Source organism: Mobula hypostoma, chromosome 11 (genome assembly GCF_963921235.1).
Source record: "Mobula hypostoma chromosome 11, sMobHyp1.1, whole genome shotgun sequence".
NCBI classification, from domain to species: domain Eukaryota; kingdom Metazoa; phylum Chordata; class Chondrichthyes; order Myliobatiformes; family Myliobatidae; genus Mobula; species Mobula hypostoma.
In genome coordinates, this window is record NC_086107.1 from 44,125,913 (window position 1) to 44,152,947 (window position 27,035).

The 27,035-nt window shown below is 42.5% G+C and overlaps 1 protein-coding gene across 1 annotated transcript in view; it reads left to right on the plus strand.

The window, feature by feature from the left end:
* The window catches only part of LOC134354274 (ethanolamine kinase 1-like), a 462,806-nt gene that overhangs the window by 251,249 nt on the left and 184,522 nt on the right, over positions 1 to 27,035 (plus strand). Inside the window, exon 5 of the mRNA XM_063063189.1 lies at positions 804 to 887. Within this exon, the coding sequence (XP_062919259.1) occupies positions 804 to 887 (84 nt within the window). The remainder of the gene's footprint in view (positions 1 to 803; positions 888 to 27,035) is intronic.

The following is a 27,035-nucleotide window of genomic DNA, read 5'->3' on the forward strand; positions in this document are numbered from 1 at the left end:
GACAAAGCTCCTGGTTGCAATATAATTTCATGGATAGAGTGCACGTGTAGAGGATATTTCCATTGGTAAAAGAGTCTAGAATCCAAGCACAGCCACAGAATAATGAGGCATCTCCTTAGAACTGAAATTGAGAATTTCTTCAACAAGAAAGTGGTGAATCTGTAGAATCTGTTGCCGTGGTGGGTAGGGGGAGGGTGCTGTGGAAACCAAGGCATTAAATGTACTTAAGGCAGAGATTAATAGCTTCTTGATCGGTGAGGGGTTTAAGGTTTACAGGGAAAAGGTGGAGAATGCAGTTGAGAAAGACAATTAGCCAGGTTGAACAGCACAGCAGATTTTATGGGCTGAATGGCCTAATTCTGCATCTATATCATATGGCTCAATGGTCTTATGGCAGCTGCTTATCTGAGGTATCTGAGGCTCTGAGAACAACTGGACTGTACTCCTACTAAACTCAATAAATCCGTCAACAAAAGTGGAGGTCATGATGATGTTAAAGAATGTACGCATGGCTTCAATCCGAAAAATATATTCAGTGTTGTGAGGTGAACTTTTATTGCAAATGACAATAGAAAAAGCTGGAAAATTAGCCAATGACCTATCAACAGAAATGTTGAATGACTGTAATGAAACATCATGATATGAAACATTAATTCTGCTTTTCTGTCAAACATAAGCAGTATCTTCTGTTTTTATATCAGATTTCCAACATCTGTGTTTTTTTTGCTTTTAGATTAAAAGTTGGACTAAAAGTTGAAGTTCATTAAATAAATATTAACAGATAAATATTGCCTCTTTCTTAGGAGATGTAAAGTTCATTGATTATGAATACGCCGGGTACAACTACCAAGCCTATGATATTGGAAACCACTTTAATGAATTTGCAGGTAAGACACAGATTACCACGAAAGTGAAACTGGGAGAAGGCATCTAGTTAGCTCCCTCTTCACATTGAACTTATAGCTGACCATCCATTATCACCATCATTATTTATTTCAGTGTTTTTATCAACTAAAATTAATAAACAAATTTTAATTTGGTGATCATAAAGTTTGATTAGTGAAGGCCCTAAAATGGTTTACATAGGATTGTGTATTGCTACAGCAATCTCGCACTCTACGTGAAACCTATTTATTTTTTCTCTCTCTTTTTATCATTTGGGGACTAATATAATGGCTAAGTGATATTGGAGGTGACACATTGCTGGAACTGGATTTCATTGCATTTGAAGTTTACGTCTTTGTACATTCAGACCATCATCTTTAGATCTAGGTTGGCCATGGACTCAGCTGAATGTTTCAAAGAGAAACTGAGCATTTGTTTCCATGGAGTATAGAGTAGCCAACAAAACCAGAAAAGTGTGATTAGAAATCTAGAGAGGAAGCAAGCTAATTGGGGAAGAAATTTAACTATGAGGATCTGGTGTTCAGTTTAGTGTAGAGCCATCGCTCCACTTTAACATCGTTAAACTTCTTTAAATGATAACTTCCATTAACAGAAATGATCCTGATGTTTAGTATAGCTGCAATTTATGAGCCCAGGTCTCAGCCCTAGCAATTAGGTCCAAATACCAAGTTATAGTTATTTATAGACTGTAGGTTAATATTACTGACAATGGTTGGCACGGTTGACACAGTGGCACAGCCATTAGAGCTGTTGTCTCACAGCATCAGTGACCCACGTTCATTTCTGATACCTCTTGTAGACTGTGTGGAGTTTGCATATCTCCCTTCTGACCTTGTGCGGGTTCTTCTGGATACTGTCATTTCATTCCAAATCACAAAGTCATTAGAGCTGGGAGTTTAAATGAGTACTGCAGATGCCCCTAGTGTGTAATTGAGTGTTAAAATCTGAAGGGAATTAATAGAAATGTGCAGAGTTGTGAAGGTTACATGAAAATCAGACATTGGACGGGTTTACTCTGGATTAGTGTTCACTTGATGCCCAAATTGCATTTTCCTATGTCTTAGAACAGCAGCATGTATTGTTCATCCACAAATGCCCCTTGAACTTCATGGCTTGTCTGGATATTTCAGAGGGCAGGTAGAAGTCAATCACATTACTATGTCTCTCATGTTACATATACTGTAGGCAGAAACCAACTCAGAAGAGTAGACTTAGTTTCTTGTGAATATTTATAACCAAATGGATATTTACAATCCAATCCAGCAATATCATGGCCACTCTAGCTTTTCATTCGAATAGTCTTCATTTCCATTATTTAATTTCTCCCTGATGTGATGCTACAATTTGAACTCATTGTCTGGAATTAATCCAGGACTTTGTATATTAGTCTGGTATCTCAAAAATTTTACTGCTGAGCTTCTGCTTGTTCTTAGAGTGTTTATTTGCTAGTAGAGTTTAAACTATTAAAATTTCTGATCATTTATTTATTTGCCCTAATATCCCCTAACATTTTGATATCTAATTTTTTTCTGATAAGTGTGGTGTTTAGGGTATCTTTAGAACATAGAACAGTACAGTATAGGGACAGATCTTTTGGCCAAAATATTGTGTCGAACTAATTAAATTAATGACACCTAATTAAACTAATCCCTTCTGCCTGCACATGGTCCCTATCCCTCCATTTTCTACATACGTGAATGAACCAGGAGTTACGTCATCTGCTGAAGGCTAGATCTGTGGCGTTCAAGGCTGGTGACCCAGGTCTGTACCAGAAAATCAGGTATGACTTGCAGAGGGCTATCTCAAGGGTGAAGCGACAATTTTAAATGAGATTGGAGGCAATATTGGATGTATGACAACTCTGGCAGGATTTGTAAGATGTTACTTCCTACAAAGTGAAACGAAATAGCATGAATAGCAGCAATGCTTCACTATCAGATGAACTTAACGTCTTCTATGGCCACTTTGAAAGGGAGAATATAACTACAGCTGACAGCTGTGAAGATCCCTGCTGGACCCGGTGACCCTGTGATCTCTGTCTCGGAGGCCAATGTTAGGCTGTCTTTGAAGAGAGTGAACCCTTGCAAGGCAGAAGGTCCCGATGGAGTACCTGGTAATGCTCTGAAAACCTGTGCCAACCAACTGGCAAGAGTATTCAAGGACATTTTCAACCTCTCACTGCTAGGGGCGAAAGTTCTCACTTGCTTCAAAAAAAAGCAACAATTATACCAGTGCCTACGAAGAACAATGTGAGCTGCCTTAATGACTATCGCCCGGTAGCACTCACATCGACAGTGATGAAATGCTTTGAGAGGTTGGTCACGACTAGACTGAACTCCCACCTCAGCAAGGAGCTGGACCCATTGCAATCTGCCTATTGCTACAGTAGGTCAATGGCAGATGCAATCTCAATGGCTCTTCACATGGCCTTAGACCACCTGGATAATACAAACACTTATGTTGGGATGCTGTTCATCAACTATAGCTCAGCACTTAACACCATTATTCCCACAATCCTGAATGATAAGTTACAGACCTGGGCCTCTCTACCTCCTTCTGCAATTGGACCCTCAACTTCCTAACCAGAAGACCACTATCTGTGCAGATTGGTGATAATATCTCCACCTCTCTGACGATCAACACTGGTGCACCTCCGGGGTGTGTGCTTAGCCCACTGCTGTACTCTCTCTATACCCATGACTGTGTGGCTAGGCATAGCTCAAATGCCATCTATAAATTTGCTGATGATACAACCATTATTGGTGGAATCTCAGGTGGAGACGAGAGGCTGTACAGGGGCGAAATATACCAACTAGTGGAGTGGTGTCACAGTAACAACCTTGCACTTAACATCAGTAAGACATAAAAGCTGATTGTGGACTTCAGGAAGGTAAGATGAAGGAACACATACCACTCCTCATAGAGGGATCAGAAATGGAGAGAGTGAGCAGTTTCAAGTTCCTGGGTGTCAAAATCTCTGAGGACCTAACCTGGTCCCAACATATCAATGCAGCTAGCTATAAAGAAGGCAAGGCAGTGACTATACTTTTTAGGAGTTTGAAGAAATTTGGTATGTCAACAAATGCACTCAAAAACATCTATAGATGTACCGGGGAGAGCATTCTGACAGACTGCATCACTGTCTGGTTTGGGGGTTGGCCACTGTACAAGAAGCTGCAGAGGGTCATAAGTTTAGTCAGTGTCATCTTAGGTACTAGCCTACAAAGTAACCAAGACATCTTCAAGGAGCGGTGTCTCTGTCAAGTCAAGTCATTTCGAGCATAAGCTTCTAGTACAGTACACAGTACACGTTCCTCCAGGACCATGGTGCTGCATGAAACAACACAATCACGACACTAGACTACAGAGCTACACAGAACTACATAAAGTGCACAGAACAGTGCAGGGCAGTACAATAAATAATAAACAAGACAATAGGCACAGTAGAGGACAAATTACAATATAATAATAAATGATGTAGATGTCAGTCTAGTCTCTGGGTATTAAGGAGTCTGATGGCTTGGGGGAAGAAACTGTTGCACAGTCCGGTCGTGAGAGCTCGAATGCTTCGGTACCTTTGCCAGATGGCAGGAGGGAGAAGAATTTGTGTGAGGAGTGCGTGGGGTCCTTCATAATGCCGTTGGCTTTATGGGTGCAGCGTGTAGTGTAAATGTCTGTGATGGCGGGAAGAGAGACCCCAATGATCATCTCAGCTGACCTCACTATCCGCTGCAGGGTCTTGCGATCCAAGACGGTGCAATTCCCGAACCAGGCAATGATGCAGCTGCTCAGGATGCTCTCGATACTTCCTCTGTAGAATCTGGTGAGGATGGGGGGGTGGGGGATAGATTTTTCTCAGCCTTCGCAGAAAGTAGAGATGCTGCTGGGCGCTTCCTCAGAAAGGCAGCTTCCATTATTAAGGACCCCCAGCACCCAAGACATGCCCTTTTCTCATTGTTACCATCAGGTAGGAGGTATAGAATCCTGAAGGCACAAACTCAGTGATTCAGGAACAGCTTCTTCCCCTCTGCCATCCAATTCCTCAATGAACATTGAACCTGTGAACATTACTTTGCATTTTTAATATATATTGTTTCTGGTTTTGCATGATTTTCAATCTATTCAACATACATATACTGTAACTGATTTACTTATTTGTTTATTATTTTCCCCCCTTTTCTTCTATGTTATATAATACATTGAACTACTTCTGCTAAGTTAACAAATTTCACATCACATGCTGGTGATAATAAACCTAATTCTGATTCTGATTCTGATTCTGACTCTGACATTCATATGCCCTTCTAAGAACCTTTTAAATTACTCTATCATATCTACCTTCACCAAAACCACTGGTAGTAAATTCCAGACAATTACCACTCTCCGTGTCGAAGAATTTGCCCTGGCATATCTGTTTGAACTTTCCCCCTATCGCCTTAACGTTATAGCCTTGAGTTTTTGTAATATTAAGTTTGCTACATGTTTGTTCTGTGGCCTTTGCCAGGTTGGCCCAGTGAGAATAAAAATTGCAATCATCTACAAACTTCTTAGACTGTGAAGGGCAGTTAATCCAACCTTGATCTTACCCTCTGCAAAGGCCCCATGGATCTTTATAGCACAGACTTCGATGTTGCTCTTAAATGTGGGAATCTTTCTTGATTTTGTTTTTCACTCCCTGAGGAACAGATAGACAATTGTAGGGAAGTTGTTACTCCAACAAATTCCAGAAATTAGCTTTTTTAAGAATATGAATATTGATGAAATCTGACGCATAACTGTTCTCCCATTTATGAGTTAGAGATACCAACCCCCCCCACTGAGTATTTGATTTATAAATAATTATAATGTTAGAATTTTATCTCCTTCTACCCTATAGTAAAATAAATAATCATACTAATTTATCTTTAATTCTCAAGTTCAAGTTATGTAGAGTAGACAAATTGGGTTCCCACTCTTAGATGGAATAGTAAGTTAATATGTTTTTGTTCTAAACTCATGCAAACATACAAATCAGAACTCAGACAATGCTTTGCATATTTCAATTCCATCTGTTTCAGAAACTGTGATGTACAAAACCAAAAAATCCTGTAAAATTCAGCTTGGTGTCATGTTTTAAAGAGTTATTGTGATCGGTTCAGCAAGCATTGTAATACAAACCCCATTTCCAGAAAAGTTGGGATATTTTCCAAAATGCAATAAAAACAAAAATCTGTGATATGTTAATTCACGTGAACCTTTATTTAACTGACAAAAAGTACAAAGAAAAGATTTTCAATAGTTTTACTGACCAACTTAATTGTATTTTGTAAATATACACAAATTTAGAATTTGATGGCTGCAACACACTCAACAAAAGTTGGGACAGAGTTAAAATAAGATTGAAAAGTACACAGAATATTCAAGTAACACCGGTTTGGAAGACTCCACATTAAGGAGGCTAATTGGTAGCAGGTGAGGTATCATGACTGGGTATAAAAATGGCGTCCATCAAAGGCTCAGTCTTTGCAAGCAAGGATGGGTCGTGGCTCACCCCTTTGTGCCAAAATTTGTGAGAGAATTGTTAGTCAGTTCAAAAGGAACATTTCTCAATGCAGGATTGCAGAGAATTTAGGTCTTTCAACATCTACAGTACATAATATTGTGAAAAGATTCAGAGAATTCAGAGACATGTCAGTGCGTAAAGGGCAAGGTCGGAAACCACTGTTGAATGCACCTGATCTTCGAGCTCTCAGGCAGCATTGCCTAAGAAACCGTCATGCTACTGTGACAATTATAGCCACCTGGGCTCGGGAGTACTTTGGAAAACCATTGTCACTCAACACAGTCCGTCGCTGCATCTAGAAATGCATCTTGAAACTGTATTACGCAAGGAGGAAACCATATGTCAACTCTATGCAGAAATGCCAGCGAGTTCTCTGGGCCCGAGCTCATCTCAGATGGACCGAAAGACTGTGGAACCGTGTGCTGTGGTCAGATGAGTCCCCATTTCAGCTAGTTTTCGGAAAAAACGGGCGTCGAGTTCTCCGTGCCAAAGATGAAAATGACCATCCAGATTGTTATCAGCGAAAGGTGCAAAAGCCAGTATCTGTTATGGACTCTGAGGCGTATATTAGAATTTTAGAGAGGCATATGTTGCCATCAAGGCGATGTCTCTTCCTGGGACGTCCATGCTTATTTCAGCAGGACAATGCCAGACCACATCCTGCACGGGCTACAACAGCGTGGCTTTGTAGACACAGAGTGCATGTGCTTGATTGGCCTGCTGCCAGTCCAGATCTATCTCCTATTGAAAATGTATAGTGCATCATGAAGAGGAGAATCAGTCAACGGAGACCACGGACTGTTGAGCAGCTGAAGTCTTATATCAAGCAAGAATGGACAAAATTTCCAATTGCAAATCTACTACAATTAGTATCCTCATTTCCAAAACGATTAAAAAGTGTTATTAAAAGGAAAGGCGATGTAACACAATGGTAAACATGCCTCTGTCCCAACTTTTGTTGAGTGTGTTGCAGTCGTCAAATTCTAAATTTGTGTATGTTTACAAAATACAATTAAGTTGGTCAGTAAAACTATTGAAAATCTTTTCTTTGTACTTTTGTCAGTTAAATAAAGGTTCTCGTGAATTAACGTATCACAGATTTTTGTTTTTATTGCATTTTGGAAAATATCCCAACTTTTCTGGAAATGTGGTTTGTATGTGTTCACATTGAATATGGAAAACAAAATTGGGTAAAAATAGCTCACATAGTACTCCCATAATAGTATTTAAGGGTTTTAAATATTATCATTTCATTAACTATTTACTTGATTTTTTAATGGGAATCAACTTTTGTTATCTCCCACACTGCCACATAACAGAATTTATACGTCATACTTTATATTTTATACTTTATTGTCGCCAAACAATTGATACTAGAATGTACAATCATCACAGCGATATTTGATTCTGCGCTTCCCACTCCCTGGATTACAAATCGATAGTAAATATTAAAAATCTAAATTATAAGTAGAAAATAGAAAAATGGAAAGTAAGGTAGTGCAAAAAAAAACGAGAGGCAGGTCCGGATATTCGGAGGGTACGGCCCAGATCCGGGTCAGGGTCCGTTCAGCAGTCTTGTCTCAGTTGGAAAGAAGCTGTTTCCAAATCTGGCCGTACGAGTCTTCAAGCTCCTGAGCCTTCTCCCGGAGGGAAGAGGGACAAAATGTGTGTTGGCTGGGTGGGTCGTGTCCTTGATTATCCTGGCAGCACTGCTCCGACAGCATGCGGTGTAAAGTGAGTCCAAGGACGGAAGATTGGTTTGTGTGATGTGCTGCGCCGTGTTCACGGTCTTCTGCAGCTTTTTCCGGTCTTGGACAAGACAACTTCCATACCAGATTGTGATGCACCCTGGAAGAATGCTTTCTATGGAGCATCTATAAAAGTTAGTAAGGGTATGAGGGGACAGGCCAAATTTCTTTAGTTTTCTCAGGATTATTACTTAATAAGTGTAATAATCTATAATGGGAAATATTTATTGTGTCAAGCTTTACAATTGTCTTTATGGCTAGCCATTTATTTACTTAATAATAAAATGTTTGTTGCATTGTAAATTCTGAATTACTACCATCTGCGGAATGAGCAACTGGTAGAATGGCTCCTGCAATAGATTGTTTTATGTCCTGTGTAAAAGATCTAGTTACTAATGGGCCTATCTTAAGTCCAAAGACGTTGTCAGCTTGGCAACAAAATGTATTTGTCAGATATGGTCAGAAACTCAAATGTACAATTGGGGTGGGCAAAGTGTGGAAGAATTCTCTTGGCTACTGATATGTAGCAAAGAGTCATGCTGTAGTCACGCTGATACGCTACGAGTGAAAACAAGACACTGACTCAAGCAGAGATGAGTTGAACTGTTTCCTGTTTGAATCGGCGCGTGCTTACGTACCCGCTCCCAGCAATCCCCACTCTCTGCGGGGCGGAAGCGACGTCGGCTTCCGGGCCGAGCTCTGCCCTGCACTCAGAGTCCTCTCGGTTTCCGTTGGCTGCGGGCTGGCTGGCGACTGCTGGAGCCAGTTCTCTTGCTGCATGTGTGAGCCGCCACATGACCCCACCCCCCCGCCGCCAAGATCTGGCGATAGGAGGTACAGAGTCCACAGCCTGCACACTCTCAATTCTTTTAGGTGGCCGGCCTCGACGTCGTGGGGTGGTACCGCAACTGGGTGTTCAAGGTCCAGATGCGCCGGTTTGAGACAGTCAATGGTAAAAGTCTTGTCCCGACCGCCGATGTCGAGAACGCAGGTCGCTCCATTATGGTGCATCACCTTGTAGGGTCCTTCGTATGGTCACTGCAGGGGTGGTCTGTGCGCGCCTCGGCGAACGAAAACATACTTGCTCCATTGTAAGTCCCTGGGCACGAAAGAGGGTGTTGTTCCGTGATGGGACGTCAGGACTGGAGCAAGTGTTCCAAGCCGCTCCCAGAGTTTAGTTAGGACCCCAGCAGTTGTGTCTTCTGGGCCACGGGGTGCTGTCACAAACTCACCAGGAACCGTGAGCGGGGCACCGTAAATCAGTTCGGCTGACGATGCGGCCTGGTCCTCCTTGGGTGCCGTGCGGATACCAAGCAGCACACAGGGGAGTTCATCCACCCAGTCTGGCTCTCGGAGGCGTGCTATCAGGGCCGACTTCAAGTGACTGTGGAAACGTGTCACCAGGCCGTTAGACTGTGGGTGGTAAGCAGTTGTTCGGTAGAGCTGGGTTCCGAGTAGTTGTGCCAGCGCAGATCACAAAGCCGATGTGAACTACGCACCCCTGTCTGAAGTGATGTGGGCTGGGAGTCCGAACCGTGCCACCCAGGTGGTAATCAGGGCTCTGGTGCATGTCTCTGTGGCCGTGTCAGCGAGTGGGACAGCTTCTGGCCACCTCGTGAAACTGTCCACTATGGTGACAAGGTATCTCGCTCCTCTCAAAACCGGCAGTGGGCCGGTGATGTCCACGTGGACATGTTCAAACCTCCTATGTGTCGGCTGGAAGGGTTGCAGTGGGGCCCTCACGTGCCTCTGGATTTTGGAGGTTTGACAGTGCGTGCATGTTCTGGCCCAGTGCCCGACCTCCTTGCATAGGCCATGCCACACAAATCTGTCTTCGATCAGCCGGATGGTTGCTTGGATGGAAGAGTGGGCTAAACCGTGCAAGGTGTCAAAAATTCGGCGCCTCCAAGCAATCGGAACAATGGGCCGAGGTTGCCCAGTGGACACATTGCAAAGGAGCTTCTTACCTTCGAGCCCAGTGGGTATGTCTTCGAGGTAGAGTCCTGAGACTGTGGTTCGGTACGCCGGCATCTCTCCGTCTAGCCGTTGCACCTCAGCTAACGCTGCATAGTCCACCCCCAAAGACAGAGAGTACACTGATTGGATGGAGGTTCGTGACAGCGCATCTGCCACCACGTTGTTCTTCCCAGAGATATGCTTGATCGTGGTGGCAAACTCTGAGATGAACGACAGATGGTGTTGTTGGCAGCCCGACCACGGGCAAACGCGAAAGTGAGGGGCTTGTGGTCTGTGAAGACCGTGAACTCTCTCCCCTCCAGGAAGTATCTGAAGTGCCGGATGGCAAGGTACAGGGCCAGCAGCTCCCTATTGGAAGCGCTGTACTTAAGTTCTGGGGGTCATAGGTGCCGGCTGAAGAAGGCGAGTGGCTTCCACTGCCTTCGATGAGCTACTTGAGCACGCCGCCAACTGCCACGTCGGAGGCATCCACAGTGAGGGCAGTGGGGACGTCAACCTGGGGGTGGACTAGGAGCATGGCGTTTGCTAGCGTGTTCTTGGCTTGTTTGAAAGCTGCCTTTGCCTCCTCTGTCCAGGTGACCTCTTTGACCTTGCCGGACATCAAGCCAAAACGGGGCAGCATGATCCAGGCTGCTGAGAGCAGGAAACAGTGGTAAAAGTTAACCATCCCAACAAACTCCTGCAGGCCTTTAACAGTGCTGAGCCTGGCGAATTGGCAGATGGCCTCAACTTTCGCCAGCAGAGGAACAGCTCCATGGCGGTCGATCCGGTGTCCCAAGAAGTCGATGGCGGGTAGGCCGAACTGGCACTTGGCGGGGTTGATAGCCAGGCTGTAGTTGCTTAGGCGGCGGCATAGCAGGAGTAGATGTGCTAGATGTTCCTGGCAGGAGCGGCTGGCGATAAGTATGTCATCCAGGCAGATAAACAGAAAGTCCAGACCTCACCCTACTGCGTCCATCAAGCGCTGGAAAGTCTGCGCCGCATTTTTGAGCCCGAACGGCATCCTGAGGAACTCAATCAGGCCAAAGGGGGTAATGAGGGCCGTTTTGGGTACATCATCTGGGTGGACGGGGATCTAATGATACCCTCGGACCAAGGGTGTCATCGAAAAGGTGCGTGCCCCGTGCAGGTTGGCCATAAAGTCCTGGATGTGCGGTACCGGATAGCGATTGGACGTGGTGGCATCATTCAGCCTCCGATAGTCACTGCACTGTCTCCACCCTCCCACGGACTTGGGCACCATATAGAGTGGGGAGGCCCACGCCGCACAATTCCCCTCCCCTCCATCTTCTTGAATTCCTCCTTCACGAGGCGGAGCTTGTCGGGCGGTAGCCTGCGGGCCCGGGCAGGAAGGGGAGGTCCTTGTGTGGGGATGTGGTGCATCACGCCGCGCTTGGGGTTTGTTGAGGAAAACTGCGGCGTGATGATAGATGGGAACTCCGATAACACTCTGGCGAACTCGTTGTTGGAATAAGTGACGGAGTCCAGGTGCGGGGCCGGTAACCTGGCCTCATCGAGGGAGAAAGACTGGAACGTCTTCGCATCGAACAATCGTCGCCCCTTCAAATCCACGAGCAGGCAGTGCATGCAGAGGAAGTCCGCACCTCGCAATGGCTGTAACACTGCGACCAGCGTAAATGTCCATGTAAAGCGGCTGGAACCGAACTGCAAGGGGATAGTTCTTGTGCCATAGGTGCAGATGGTGCTGCTGTTGGCTGCCGTAAGTTCCGGACCTGTTCTTCTAGTTCGGGTATCTTGGCTCGAGGGGGGTAGGACACCGACTTCCGCCCCTGTGTCCACCAGGAATCTTCGCCCGGAGAGCTTGTCCCAAACATAGAGGAGGCTATCATGGTGACCAGCCACTGTAGCCATCAGCGACGGCTGGTCCTGGCGTTTCCCTGGAACGTGCATGGCGGCCCCGGAACCCCACCTTTGATGATAAATACACCGACTCAGAAGTGGTGCCGTCCCTTGGTGTGGGTGTTTGGTGCTCCACTGCTGGGGTGTGGGAGGGCTGGGCTTTCCGCCGTGCCGCAGCACTAATTCCGATGGTGGTTCCGCCAATTTGTTTGGCGTGCCAAAGCACATCCGCGCGAGGTGGCTGCTCGCGCGGGTCTCTGAAGTCTTCATCTGCTAGCAGGAGGCGGATGTCTTCTGGCATTTGCTCCAAGAAGATCTGTTCGAACAGCAGGCAAGGCTTATGGCCGTCTGCCAGCGCTAGCATGTCGCTCATCAGGGCTGATGGTGCGCGGTCACCTAGGCCATCCATATGTAGTATCCGCACGGCCCGTTCGTGACGGGAGAGGGCAAATGTGTGGATTAACAGGCCCTTGAATCCTCGTACCTGTCTGTTGCTGGGGGCTGACGCAGAAAGTCGATAACATGACCCGCTGTCTCCTGGTCGAGGGCGCCCACCACGTAGTAATACTTAGTGGTGTCTGAGACAATTTGCCTGAGCTGGAACTGGGCCTCTGCTTGTTCAAACCAGACCAGGGGTTGGGTGGTCCAGAAGGTTGGCAGTTTAAGGGAAACTGCATTCTGCAGAGCCGAGTCGTTCATGTTGGGTCCAAATGCCGTTGGACCGTCAGGGTCACCAATGTAGTCGAGCTGATACGATACAAGTGAAAACAACACACTGACTCGAGCAGGGTCGGGTTGAACCGTTTACTGTTTGAATCGGCGCGCGCTTAAGTACCCACTCCCACCAACTCCCACTCTTAGCGGGGCGGAAGCGACGTTGGCTTCCGGGCCGAGGTCTGCCCCACACTCAGAGTCCTCTCGGATGCCGTTGGCTTCGGGCTCACCAGCGACTGCTGGAGCCGGTTCGCTTGCTGCGTGGGCGAGCTGCCACACTGCAGTCATTAAAGATTTCTGGATTGCTTCTTCATTTATTGACTATCAGTGACCTCACTATTACAAATTTAGTGCTCAAGTTAATGAGATAAATAAGCTGTATGTTTTGAATGAATTACATTCTTGGTGTCACTGATTTTATAAGAAGAGGGCAATCCATTATCTGTATGGAGATTGCATGTTCTCTTTTTGACTACATCTGGTTCCTCAAGTTTCATCCCATATCCCAAAGACATGAGAATTGTTTGGTTAATAGAGCAGTAAATTGCTGCTCATGTATAGGTGAGTGGTGGAAAATGAGGAGAATTCTTAGGAATGTGGACAGAAAATTAGGCAGGGAATAGGGTTGCTCTGAGAGATGATGTAGACTCAATGGCCAATTTGTCTTCTTCTATGTCTTAAGGGAAGCATTTATTCATAGTCAGGGAGTTAAACAATATAGAGGTAAGCCCTTTGGCCCAACTCCATTGTACATTCCTGAAGGCCCTTTGAACTTTATGGCTAAACCAGGACATTTCAGAGGGGAGATAGGAATCTCTCACATTGCTATGGCTCTGGTGTCATGGATTGGAAGAAGCATCTCAGAATAGCAGATTTTCACAAGAGGGCTTTTAGTTCCATGCTCTTTGATTGGCATCCTACTATGACTCTGTTAACAATATACATACCTTTGTATTTGTTCGTTTCAAGCAGGGAATATGTGTCAGATTTTGCAATCTGATGCCCACAGCAAATGACACATATTTTATTTTCCCTGGCTGACTTGATCAAGATGTTTCATGGAGGCACTACTGGCTCCCGGGAATGTTGCACTCTGTTACAATCCATTTATCTTTGGCCATTGGCAGAAATTTTTTCATTGGGATATTTTCTATCAGGAACAGTTAGTTTAAGGTACTGTCACAATTCTGCTTTCATTGTCTTGTCCTCAATGCAAAATTAATGGAGTCACCAGGTGGATTGTTACTTTGTTACCCTAACAGTTAGCTCCATAGTTCCTGCTACTTGCTTGATAATAATCAATTATCAACATGGTCGGCCAGGCAGCATCTCTAGGAAGAGGTGCAGTCGACGTTTCAGGCCGAGACCCTTCGTCAGGACTAACTGAAGGAAGAGTGAGTAAGGGATTTGAAAGTTGGAGGGGGAGGGGGAGATCCAAAATGATAGGAGAAGACAGGAGGGGGAGGGATGGAGCCAAGAGCTGGATAGCTGATAGGCAAAAGGGATACGAGAGGATCATGGGACAGGAGGTCCGGGAAGAAAGACGTGGGGGGGGGACCCAGAGGATGGGCAAGGGGTATATTCAGAGGGACAGAGGGAGAAAAAGGAGAGTGAGAGAAAGAATGTGTGTATAAAACTAAGTAACAGATGGGGTACGAGGGGGAGGTGGGGCATCAGCGGAAGTTAGAGAAGTCGATGTTCATGCCATCAGGTTGGAGGCTACCCAGACGGAATATAAGGTGTTGTTCCTCCAACTTGAGTGTGGCTTCATCTTTACAGAAGAGGAGGCCGTGGATAGACATGTCAGAATGGGAATGACATGTCTATCCACGGCCTCCTCTACTGTAAAGATGAAGCCACACTCAGGTTGGAGGAACAACACCTTATATTCCGTCTGGGTAGCCTCCAACCTGATGGCATGAACATCGACTTCTCTAACTTCCGCTGATGCCCCACCTCCCCCTCGTACCCCATCTGTTACTTATTTTTATACACACATTCTTTCTCTCACTCTCCTTTTTCTCCCTCTGTCCCTCTGAATATACCCCTTGCCCATCCTCTGGGTCCCCCCCCCACCTCCTTGTCTTTCTTCCCGGACCTCCTGTCCCATGATCCTCTCGTATCCCTTTTGCCTATCAGCTGTCCAGCTCTTGGCTCCATCCCTCCCCCTCCTGTCTTCTCCTATCATTTTGGATCTCCCCCTCCCCCTCCAACTTTCAAATCCCTTACTCACTCTTCCTTCAGTTAGTCCTGACGAAGGGTCTCGGCCTGAAACGTCGACTGCACCTCTTCCTAGAGATGCTGCCTGGCCTGCTGCGTTCACCAGCAACTTTTATGTGTGTTGCTTGAATTTCCAGCATCTGCAGAATTCCTGTTGTTTGCATCAACGTGGCCCTGGTGTTGCACTGCAGGGCAGGAAAAAACAAAGTCAAAATGTTGAAATATAGCTCTCTCAGTCCAAATCACAAGAATGCTGCAATGTATGAAGACATCTATTTATGAGAATCTAAAGTAGCTGAAATCTGTTCAGAAAATGTTACTAGACAAGTTGCAGTTACCTTTGTGTTGTGTTCTATCATGGTTATGACTAAGATGAAAGTTCTTAAGACAGTCTCTCTTCACCTTGGTTAAGCACATAGTCCATCACCTGTGTGCTCATATGAATGGTGGACTGTCTTAAATTGACCCAGATATAGTAGACACTTTGTAAGGGAAGCAATTTGTGTTGAAAGCAGGAGAGGTGAGGTTACCAGCCTAGGTACATGGGTAATACAGAGTATACATGGATATGGGAACAGATAGGGAGAATTGCCAGTCCTTGAAGAACTGTACCATATTGCAAGGGAAATGCAGAGTATGCCAAGTAGTAATGTTTGCCTGTTCTTTGAAGAAAAAAAGTTAAGACTCAGGTAGATTTAAGGAAAGCTGTGCAAGTCTATGACCTAATTGAGAATGAAAATGAAAATGAAAATGAAAACAGGATTGAAAATGGAAAGATTTTTAATGGAAATTAATGGATGACACAGTGAATCCTTCAGTCATCATTTTTAACATGTTAGTGAACATGACCTCAAATGAAGTTATAGTATGGTTATCCATTTAATGTCATTGTTTCCCCTCCACTCTTTTTATGGCCAACATCATAATTTATGGAAGACATTATAACAAATGAAGACAGCATTGTTATGACATACAATTCTCTGACATGACATCCAGAAGTTGCCTCCTGTAATTAATCATGAATCATTAATCATGCAATCATTATCTTCTATTTTATTTTTAATTATTGTAAGTATGTATGATAGCTGAGCTTTATGAATAGTGACAGTGATTGCTAGAGTTATGAAGCTTTTTTATGTCATTAACCATTTGGCCTCAGTAATCTACTTGCTTTTAACAAAAAAAAAACCAGGGTGTTTAATAAGACAACAGTTAAGAATAGAGTGAAAAACTACAACCTCCACAGATAAACGTAATGTGATTTGTTAATAAAAATGAAAAACTGAGCGATTGATAACCACATTTATAAAGTGTGTGTGTGGTCCCCATGGTGGTTTATGACCAGCTGGACGTGTTCTTGTCAATTATTGATTCAGGCAAATCTTTGTTAACAATGTGATCTGTTAAGCTTGAAGTAATCTCAGCCTTGACAGTTTATAGCTCTCTTGATGTAAACAAAAGTCCTCACTAATTACTGGCGTATTAAAGAAAAATAAATGGTGTCTTTTGGTGAAAATATTGTAATTGATATTTTTTTCTGTTTCTGAACAAAGTGGTGCTGGCCTGCACTTTTGTTTGTGGAGAAATTATGAAAGGCATGGATGAAAGTGCAGGTTACAACCTACGCTTTGGTTGAAAATAGGAGGAACAAGAGCTTGACTAGAGGCAAATGCATGTTTTGAAAGCATGTGGATGAAAAAATGGCATATAGGAAAATAGAACATTGATTGTTTATACAGATGGCAACAAACTTAGAGATTCAGTCAATGAGATTGAACTTGGTATTGCTGTAATAAAGTACTGAATCACAAACTGCACAAAAGAGAATAAAAACTTTATGTTCTAGATTTTTCAATAATACCTTTTAGTTTAAAATGCCCCAATTTTATACCAATTATGTCCCACAAGCAGCTGCAGACACACAGAATAATGGAGCAGATAATATGCAGTGATTAGTGATGTCAATCATCAGTGTCTAATGATTTTATAAATGGCACACATTTCTAGTTAAGGCACTGAAAAGGTCCTGACAAAAACAGTTGGGTCATCATTATTGTGGCCTAATGGTGGGGAATAGCATTTTTTTGTGGACAATATCTTTTCCATCTATTCTATTCAAAGTAAGCAACTCAATATTTCCTATATAAACCTAGGTGTACAAGTGCATTAAACTATTTCTTTCAATGACAAATTGTTTAAAGAAGTCATCACCTTTTAATTTAACACAATTTAATTTCCTTTGGTACCTTTTTCCAGTCCTGTTTTGGCATAATCAACTTTGTAGTAATTCTTATAAAGGCATTTGGAACACATTGTTGATTGCGAACTGTTCTTGTGATAATTCTCCTGCTTGACATCACTGTTTCGTTAGAGGAAAAGGGCTTGCAAAGATGGATTCTTTGAAAGACAGAATATGCCAATCAATTACAGTAAATGACCTTAACACGTCTCTGCACAATGGCTACATGGCCAATTATGTCCAACTATGTACTCTACTGATTTCTACTCAGAGCAGAGAGTAGATGTCTGCGGCCCACAGTAGTTTTTCTCTTTATTCCTCTGACTTTCTACAAGTCAAAAGCATAGCCATGGTCCACATCCCAGCTGTTCTTCTCCTTTTTTTAAATACATGGACCAGTCTTTGCTCCACAACTACTCTGGCACTCCTCCCCAAATCGTTCTTTACCACACTGAAAACTGCATTGGTGTTGCTACCTATACTTGTGCAGAGCTTGTAAATTATATGACATTTACCACCACCTTCAATCCTACCCTCAAATTCACCTTGATTATTTCTGATACCCATCTTCCTTTTCTGGATCACTCTGTCTGCGTCGCAAAGGATCAACTATCCACCAGTATCTACCATAAACCTACCTCATGTACACCATTTCCCATTTGTCTCTTGCATCCAGCACATCATCCTTCAGTACTTCCACCCACCCTGATGGAATACCATTATCAGCCACAACTTTGCTTCTACCCGCCCCCCTCCCTTCTACTTTCTGCAGGGACTACTCCCTGCATGCTTTTCTGTTCCATGCTTCAGTTCCCACTAATCCTTCCTCATCTGCTGGCATTTTCCCAGGCTTTTCCAACCTTTATTTTAGGCTTCCAGTGTCTGCAGTTTTTCTTAATATTTTCATTTACTGTAACATCCTGAAGATAAGCAAAACTTATCCCTCTATTTCCAACATCCAGCAAAATAAATAACCTTTCTAGATGAGGCAGAGATCCATGTGCATCTCTACTAACCTGCTTGACTTGTTGAGTTCTTCCAGCAGATTTTATGTTGCTACTAACAATGTTATTGGTATATATTAGCACCATGACAAAATGATAATCCTTTAATAATTATTCTTTAGAAAGCCGCAGCTTTTCATATCCTACTTAAAATCCTATTCCATGTCTTCTAATTCAATGGGTCAATGGTTTAATTTAATATCAGAGAATGTATACAGTATACAACCTGAAGTCCTTACTCTTCACAGACATCCACAAAACAGAAAAAAAGAACCCAAAGAATGAATGACAGAAAACATTGGAACCCGAATGTCCCCCTCCCCGTCATATGCGCAAGCAGCAGCAAAGCATCAACCCCCCCCCACTTGCTCCAGAAAAAGCATCAACCCTCCCCCACCCACCTTGCAAACAATAGGAACCCCCCTGCCCCCGAATCCGTGATCTAGAGTGCATCAAAAGCTACTGTCCATCCCAACACTTCGACTTCTCAGACAGGCTCTCTCTCTCTCTCTCTCTCACTAGCGTGAGAGTCAGTAACACCAGCGAGGAATCGAATCATTCACAGGGCTACAACCCAAAGGTACACATCTTCCAGGCTGCGCCTGGAGATATCGAAAACGCCTCAACAAATCCCAAGAGCGAGAACACTGCCGTGAAGAATTGCTGTTTGAGCGCAGCTGTAGACCATAGACTCCGACAGGATGCCAGCCTCCTTGAAAAGGGAAAAATAAATATTAAAAGAGAAGCATTAAACTGTTTTTCAGATGAATGGAAGAAGTTGCCCATGTCCACATAAACTTCTGCCACCATATTTAGCTCCTCCCTACTCCAAAATTTCCTTAGCATTCAAAATCTATCAGTCCATGTGTTGAATGTTCTCAACAACTGAATATAATGGAGAGAATTTTAACCTTTTTATTTGAGGAAACTTTGCCAGCAGAATGCTAAATGGCAAAGTCTTTCTTCTGTTATGCTGACCTACTATTCTAGACTCTGTAAAAAAGAAATTATCTTCTACCCTATCCCATAGAATTATACATGATCCAATTAAATGCCCTCTCATTTTTCTGCTCTCCAGGAAACAGGCATATTCTATCTATTTTTAATGTGGTTATTTGAAAAATTTTTATTTGTTATTTGCCAATACATTATTGGCAATCTCTTTATTGTAGGAATTAGCTGAGAGAAAGTTTGTTGCAATCCCTTTAAGGCAATTATATTTTTCTTAAATAGGGAGCTCCAACTGTTCACAGACTCCAGATGTAATCTCATCAAGACCCTTTATAATTAATGCAGTAAGACTCCCTTACTTATATATTCCAATCTTAGTGCAGTGAACATGCAATTAAATTGCTTAATTGCTTACAGCACCTGAACATTGACTTTTCCTGATTCATGTACAAAGATACCAAATTGCTCAAAATACCATTGTCTCTATTTATTTAAATAAGATTCCACTTTCCCATTTCTGCTTCAAAAGTGCATAACGTAGCTAGGTGTTTATGGATTCGCCTTCATTCACTAAGACTCAAATATGCTAATAAGTTACAATGGCTAAAACAGCTTTTACTTTAAATTCCAAACAACTCGAGGTTTCCCTTCACTGATTCATTGGATTCCCATCCAATCAATAGTAATGATCATTTCTGAAGCTCAGCAATATTAGCGTCAATCTTGGGCTAGGAGTGGATCTACCAACATCTGGACAAGTACAAAGGCTATTTTGTTTTACGTTATTCTGTGTATGACACGTCACTAGGTCTTAAAGAAAAATACGGTTCTAATTTACCTTCAGTATTGCTATTTTAATAAAATATTGACTGAGATGTGAAGGAATATTTCCCCTTTCCTTAGGTCTTCATTCCCTTGTAAAGCATTACAGAAAGAGAGAGCAGGGTATTATTCCCATCAAAAGATGAGGGTGGGGTACTTTACTGGGTGTAATTTTTGTCATAGATGACCTCATTCTAATCTAATGTTAGTTGTTTCATAGGAACTGAGCATGAGAGCAAGAGAATGCTGCAAAATAAGACAATTGTCCATTATAGCGATGACTGGGATTTAAACAAAGGCTTTTCAGCAGCATCACATGTACCAAGGTGCTTCACAGGGTGTCACTGAAAGATACTGTATATTTGAACTTGTTATCACAAACACGATCAAATGTTCGAGATATTTCCTAAAAAGTGGGAACGAAAGAGACGAAAGGGTTCATGTAGGGAACTCTAGAGCTCTAGACCTGGACATCTTAAGATTGTGGTTGAATGATACAATAAAGTCTAGGGTGTTTCTGAAGTATATAATCATACCAACTATTTTGTGCTTAGATTATTCTTTCCTTTTTCATATTAATGTTTATGGATGTCATTCTTTTTTACTGTATGAAGGGTCAGTTTCAGAATTCTAATGGTTCCACCTTGAACAAACAAATCGGAATAATGCTGAAGTCTCAAACATTTTCCCTTACCATTTCTGGAAATAATGAAAGAAACCGAGAGTGAAAGATGAAGTAATTGGAACTTATAAAATGCTAGCTAAATTTGCAAGGATTTACAGATTCACATTGTTCAAATTAAATGATATAATTCATAATTAAGTCATAACCGCTGATGAAAATGAAATGTGAGCGTTACAAGGTTTCATAGTACTGCTATCCTAATATTGTTAGCTCACAACTCAAGGATAATTGTTTCTGTAATGTTAGACTGCCAAGTTTTTATATTGCTATAACATACTTTGAAAGAATTCTTCAAGCTCCAATAAATTACTTAAGTATAACAGCAATGAAAACAATAATTGAAATGAAGGTACCCCAGTGCTGATTCCAACTCTACACCAATTCAGAAGCCCTTGTATTGTTATATTTAAAGTTTTATATTATCCAAAAATAATATCTGGGATAGCTAATTATCGGCTTTGGGTCATCACCGAAGTTTGAAGGGATCAGGAAGTGGAATTGCCATTAAACGTATTGAAGATCTTGGAAAAAATTGAAAGCGATATTTGGATCTGGAAGCATCGAAAGGAGTATGCTAGTGTAGGTTTTCACAAATGGAAGAAAGTGAGGTGTTTTATGTTTAATGAAACCCATAACACATTTTATTGAACACCAAAACCTAAACACAAAAGTGCACTAAAAATCTTTATGTAACAATGTCATCACCTCAGACCAGCCTCTTAAAGTGAAACCCCAACTGAATGTCGGTGGTTGTGAATTATGTACATTTCTTCCATTTACGTTACTCTACACAGGCTCCCCTAGAATTCAGTAAAACCAGCATCGTGAGCCTGTCTGGAGCTCAGATGAGCTGCCCTGCTTGGCTCCTGTGAACCATAGGTGGAAGAAACACGTAGGAGCCCCTGGGTCATCCAGATGTGTGTTTACATGCTCATGGTCATGTTGTGTCAGCAGGGGTATGGCAGCAGAATACTTCAAATCTTGGTGGAGCGGGTGAAGGCAATCTATTGAATATGTTCAGGTTTACCTCTCTTATATATGATGAAAGTCTTTTCTCCCCTTTCCAAAATACAGAATGTGCCATTGTAAGGGGGCCTAAGGGAATGTTGGTGTGCATGATGGCAGATGAACACAAATAAGGCAGAATGTAAGTCAACAGGAACCCAAGAGTGCTGTATGCCATGATGGGAGGTAGGAATAGGTGTAAAGGAATTGAATTTACTGAGGAGGGTGGAAAGTTGTTGAGAGGCCAACCAGGTGGTCGTGATATCAGAAATGAAATCACCTGGCACTCGTATTGACTGCCCATATACAGACTCAGCCACAGACGAAATTAGTCCTCTTTTGGAGAAGTTCTGAGCCACAGCAGAACCCAGAGGAGACGATCATGCCAAGACTCATCGGTCAGAGAAGCCCTCAGAGCAGCCTTTAAGTAGCGATGAAACCGCTCACAGAGGCCTTTGGACTGGGAGTGATGCAATGTGATGTAATGTAATCTAATGTTGAGGTTCTGGGCCAATGCAGACCAGAGGTCTGAAATGATTTGGGGACCACTGTCAAAGGAAATATCAGATGGGGTGTCAATCTGAGCAACCCAGGTGCTGATGAATGCCCAAGCCACATCTGTGGCCATCGTTGTTGCTAGAGGGATGTCCTCTGGCTACCTGATGGTATGGTCCACCATGGTAAGAAGGTACGTGAAACCGTGGAAGGGTGATGAGGACCAACAAGGTCCACATTTGACATGGTCAACCACCACCGAACTTAAGGACCCATATGGAGGGGTGAAGCCCAGGGTCTACTTGACCAGCATGTGGTGCTCAGTCTTTCCACGTTGGCAAAGACAACCTTCACAGTTGCCAGCTTTTCTAGGTCCGGTCTACACGTGCCAGGATGGGCTGATGGGCCAGTTGTGGAAATGTGGTGCTCGACCTCATGTTTTGTGACTGTAGTGGAGAATGTGGGCTTGGTCAGGTCTGGGAATTTGCTCAGCAGTCGAATAAACTTACATGCAGTGATGCATGTGTTTGACAGAGTCATTATGAGGAACTTACTTGGGGAGCAGGATAACGACGTAAAGTCCTTGACATCCACAAGCCAGCAGTTCTTAAGATCAACTAACAGTCATTGGGGCACACAGGAAATCTGCACCAAGCAGAGGTCTAGCCACTTTAGCCAGGTCGAAATCCCATGAGTAACATTGCCTGCTGATTCACAGTATCACCCATCATGTCCCGAAGGTCTAGATCCTGCTGCCATCGGTGGCCTCCAGTAAGATTTCGTCACACTTTGCCTTCTCAGCATGCACACTTGAGCATCCGTGTCACACAGTAAATGTTACCCTAAAAGGGTGTTCATAATGAACAGTAGACAACCCTGGCAGCTGGAACCCACGGTGCTTATAGACCTCTGATGTCCCGATGCCCTGGCATTGTTGAAGCTGCAAGGTGCTCAGCACTTCCTAGCATTCGTAGCAAAGTGACCATGGTAGAAACACATACCTGGCATTGTCAGTTTTGCAGCCGCGGGCATCATTAGTTGTTAGCCTTGACGACTAGTTTTATTGAGGTGGAGAAGGAAGGAGGAATCATGCACCGTTGCCTAGCTGAATGTAGACTATCAGCCATTTTAGCAAGTTCCGTATAGTCCTTCACAAGTGCATTAGTGAGGGCTATGTGAACTTGATCAGGTGTTTGCTGCATGAAGAATTCTTTAAAAATAAAACAAGAATGGTGATTTCCCAGGAGAGACAACATGTAGTCCATTACTTCCAAAGGCTTAGCATTGTGCACACTGGGTAAGGAGAGCAACTGTTTGGCGGGCTCAGGCTCCGATAGTCCAAAAGTCTGTAAGAAGAGAGTTTTCAGTAATCAGTAATTATTGTTTTCAGGCAGATGTTCAAGCAGACGCCCCACTCTCGCAGCCTTGGAATTGCCACACGACACCTCCACCAAGTAGAATTTGGTGTTGTCGGCAGTGATTTCTCCCAGAGTAAACTGGGCTACAGTTTATACAAACAAAACAATGGCATTTTGCTCCCAAATCTCCAGCAGTTTCAAAGCAACTGCATAGCCAACTCTGGAATCGTCCTAGAGCATCAGGTTACCAAAGTAGGTATTTGCAAATAAAACAAAGTGAGGCATTTTATGATTAATGAAACCCATAGCACATTTTATTCAACTCCAACACCTAAACACAAATACACATTAAAAATCTTTATGTAACGTCATCAAGTCAGATCAGCCTCTTAAAGCAAAATCCAACTCAATGTCGCTGGTTGTGAATTATGTACTTTCTTCCAATTATGTTACGCTACAATAGGATATAAGATGACTGCGTAAAAAATATTTCAGGATTTTTTGTAACAAATGCTTGGAATTTGGCCACACTAGCAAGAATTCTGTCATAGGGGAAAGGGAGTAATGGGAAGAAGAATTCAGGAATCTGGAAGAATACTGACATGGTTCTTGGTATTTGAAATCCTTTGAAGGATGGTTGAAGAACATGAGCAATTACAGATGATGTGGATCCTCTAATCAGTAAAGGTAACCCAAAGATGAAATGATTGTGGACTCCAGAAGATTTGGGAACATTGGTAGGGTAAATTCTGGCTTTAATTGGGGGAGTATTGGATTATAGTGTATAATATAGTCATGAAGGTTAGAGAGCGTTGGAAAAGGGGATTAGAGATCCCTTTGCCTCTTTGCATCATCATCTCTCTTTGTCACCTCTGTTTGTTTTCCTGATTCTTAATTTCCTTTGCTACATCTCATATTCCCACTTTAGAGTTAGCATCCATTCAAACACTGTTTTTGACATGCTATCCAATGATAAACTACAAAGAATAAATTCTTTAAAAACACACATTTCTGTAAACCTATAAAAGACTAATTAAATACACTTGGAGTACTGTGGGCAGTTTTGGTCTCCTTATTTAAGAAAGGATGTGCTGACATTGGAGAGGGTACAGAGAAGATTCACTAGAATGATTCCGGGAACGAGAGGGTTAACATATGAGGAACGTTTGTCCACTCTTGGACTGTATTCCTTGGAGTTTAGAAGAATGAGGGGAGACCTCATAGAAACATTTTGAATGTTAAAAGGCATGGACAGAGTGGCTGTGGCAAAGTTGTTTCCCATGATGGGGGAATCTAGTACGAGAGGGCATGACTTCAGGATTGAAGGGCGCCCTTTCAGAACAGAAATGCGAAAAAATTTTTTTAGTCAGAGGGTGGTGAATCTATGGAATTTGTTGCCACGGGCAGCAGTGGAGGCCAAGTCATTGGGTGTATTTAAGGCAGAGATTGATAGGTATCTGAGTAGCCAGGGCATCAAAGGTTATGGTGAGAAGGCAGGGCAGTGGGACTAAATAGGATAAAATGGATCAGCTCATGATAAAATGGCGGAGCAGACTCGATGGGCCGAATGGCCTACTTCTGCTCCTTTGTCTTATGGTCTTATGGTCTTATGGTCTAAATTACAATTTTTTTAGCATTTTCCATATTTTTCCATAACTAAAACTTATGTGGTAAATGTTAAGGATTTTCAAATGAATTTGGATACCAAAAGGATGAGTGGGGTTTGTTTTATTCATTGAGGACAAACCGATTAATTCAACTTTGTCTTCCAACTCAGTTTAAATTACTTGGAGATTGTTGCTGGAACTCCTTCGGCTTTTCCACTGAGGAAAATTTTCTAAAAATCACATTTGAATCATATTTTGCTTTATTTTCTAAGCAGTAGCAAAAAGAGACAAGATGAACTTTTAATCATACATATGAAAATCTGATCTTTTAAAAGTTAAGTATTTGAAATGGTGCCAATGTGGATATTTCAAATATGAACTGTCTACTAAACAAGTGTCTGAGAATTCACTCCCAATTGTTTTTGGAAAAAGCAAAGGAACTTCGAAATTTTCACAGGAAAAGAAGATACATCACACCAATACAATTCTTAACCTTTCTGATGCATAATAAAATTCACATTCTCAAGAGCATTCACTTTGTATGTTGTGAAAATTGGCAAACAAGATGGATTTGCAGGTTTGATAGCTCCTATTAACTTATTGCTACAAGAATATATTCAACAGGGTTTTAAAACTGGATGGTGCTTTGATGTAAAATACAATGTCACTGGGTAAATGTAGTCATGTCATTGTGGAGTTTTTATTTTAATTCTCTTATTTATTATAAGATGTAGTCTGTTCACTGTTCATCGGTTAATTTCTTTTAGTTTTCTCCCATTGGTACTTTTGATTAATACATTCACTGTTCAGTTTCATTTTGTTATGTTTTGTTTTGAAATGTTGCTATGACAGAAAGAATATTTGACAATTACAGATGTGTGTGTGTCTTAGATGTCATACTGGTTGGTCTACAGTACGAGCTATTGATTTAGGTTTTACAGCCACTGGAGAATTATTGGCATTCATCACTGACCTCAAAGGGCCACTGAGACCAAGCAACTTCCACAGTATGGATTTCCTCTTTCCAATGTCAATTGGTGTCAGGTATCAGTTTAGAGAATCCCTGGTCGACAGCAGTCATGATGTCATCAAGCTGGCTGACCAGCCAGTCTTATAAAGTAATTCTTACAGACAGCAAATCAGGAAGGAACAAACTTACATTTCCATTCACTTTATGACAATTTTACAAGCGTAAATGAAGATTGGAATTTATACATAAAATTGAGAAGTTGCAGCATTAAAGTTGCAGCATCATAAATGCCGTTCTTGGAAAACAAAAAGAAATCATAAAAATACATATTAGTTTTAAATACCAAGGTGAAGAAAATAAACCATTCCCACCAAGTTGGTTTTTATCATCAAGAATATTTGTAATTATCACAACTTTGGCTATGCAACATGAGTAACGCACTTAGAAATCGTGCAAGAAAGTGGAAGACTTTCAGGTATTTTACAGTGAGATTGGTTTGTTATGTCTTAACTTTCGGAGATTGGCTTGTTTTCCCTTAGTCGTGTTGGAAGATGTTGAATACAGCAAAGCCTGTGGAATCAGGTTGAGGCATTAACAGCACTTTTGGGAATTCTACATTGAACTAGTGCGATAATCCCAACGATCTCAGTATCAGAGAAGTGAATGCAAGTTTGCTGCATTACAAGCACAATATCTGGACCATGGAAGGGCACCAGTAAAGTTATAAAGCAATTAATAGTGCAAAAGAATAGGGAAATAGGCAATGAAATGGCAGATGGAATGCAGTTAGGGAAGTGTATGGACATGCACTTTAGTAGAAGAAATTAAGATGTAAACTATTTTCTAAATGAGGAGTGAATTCAGAAATTGGAAGTACAAAAGGACTAGTCAGTAGTAATGAAGGCAATGTGATGTTAGCATTCATTTCAAGA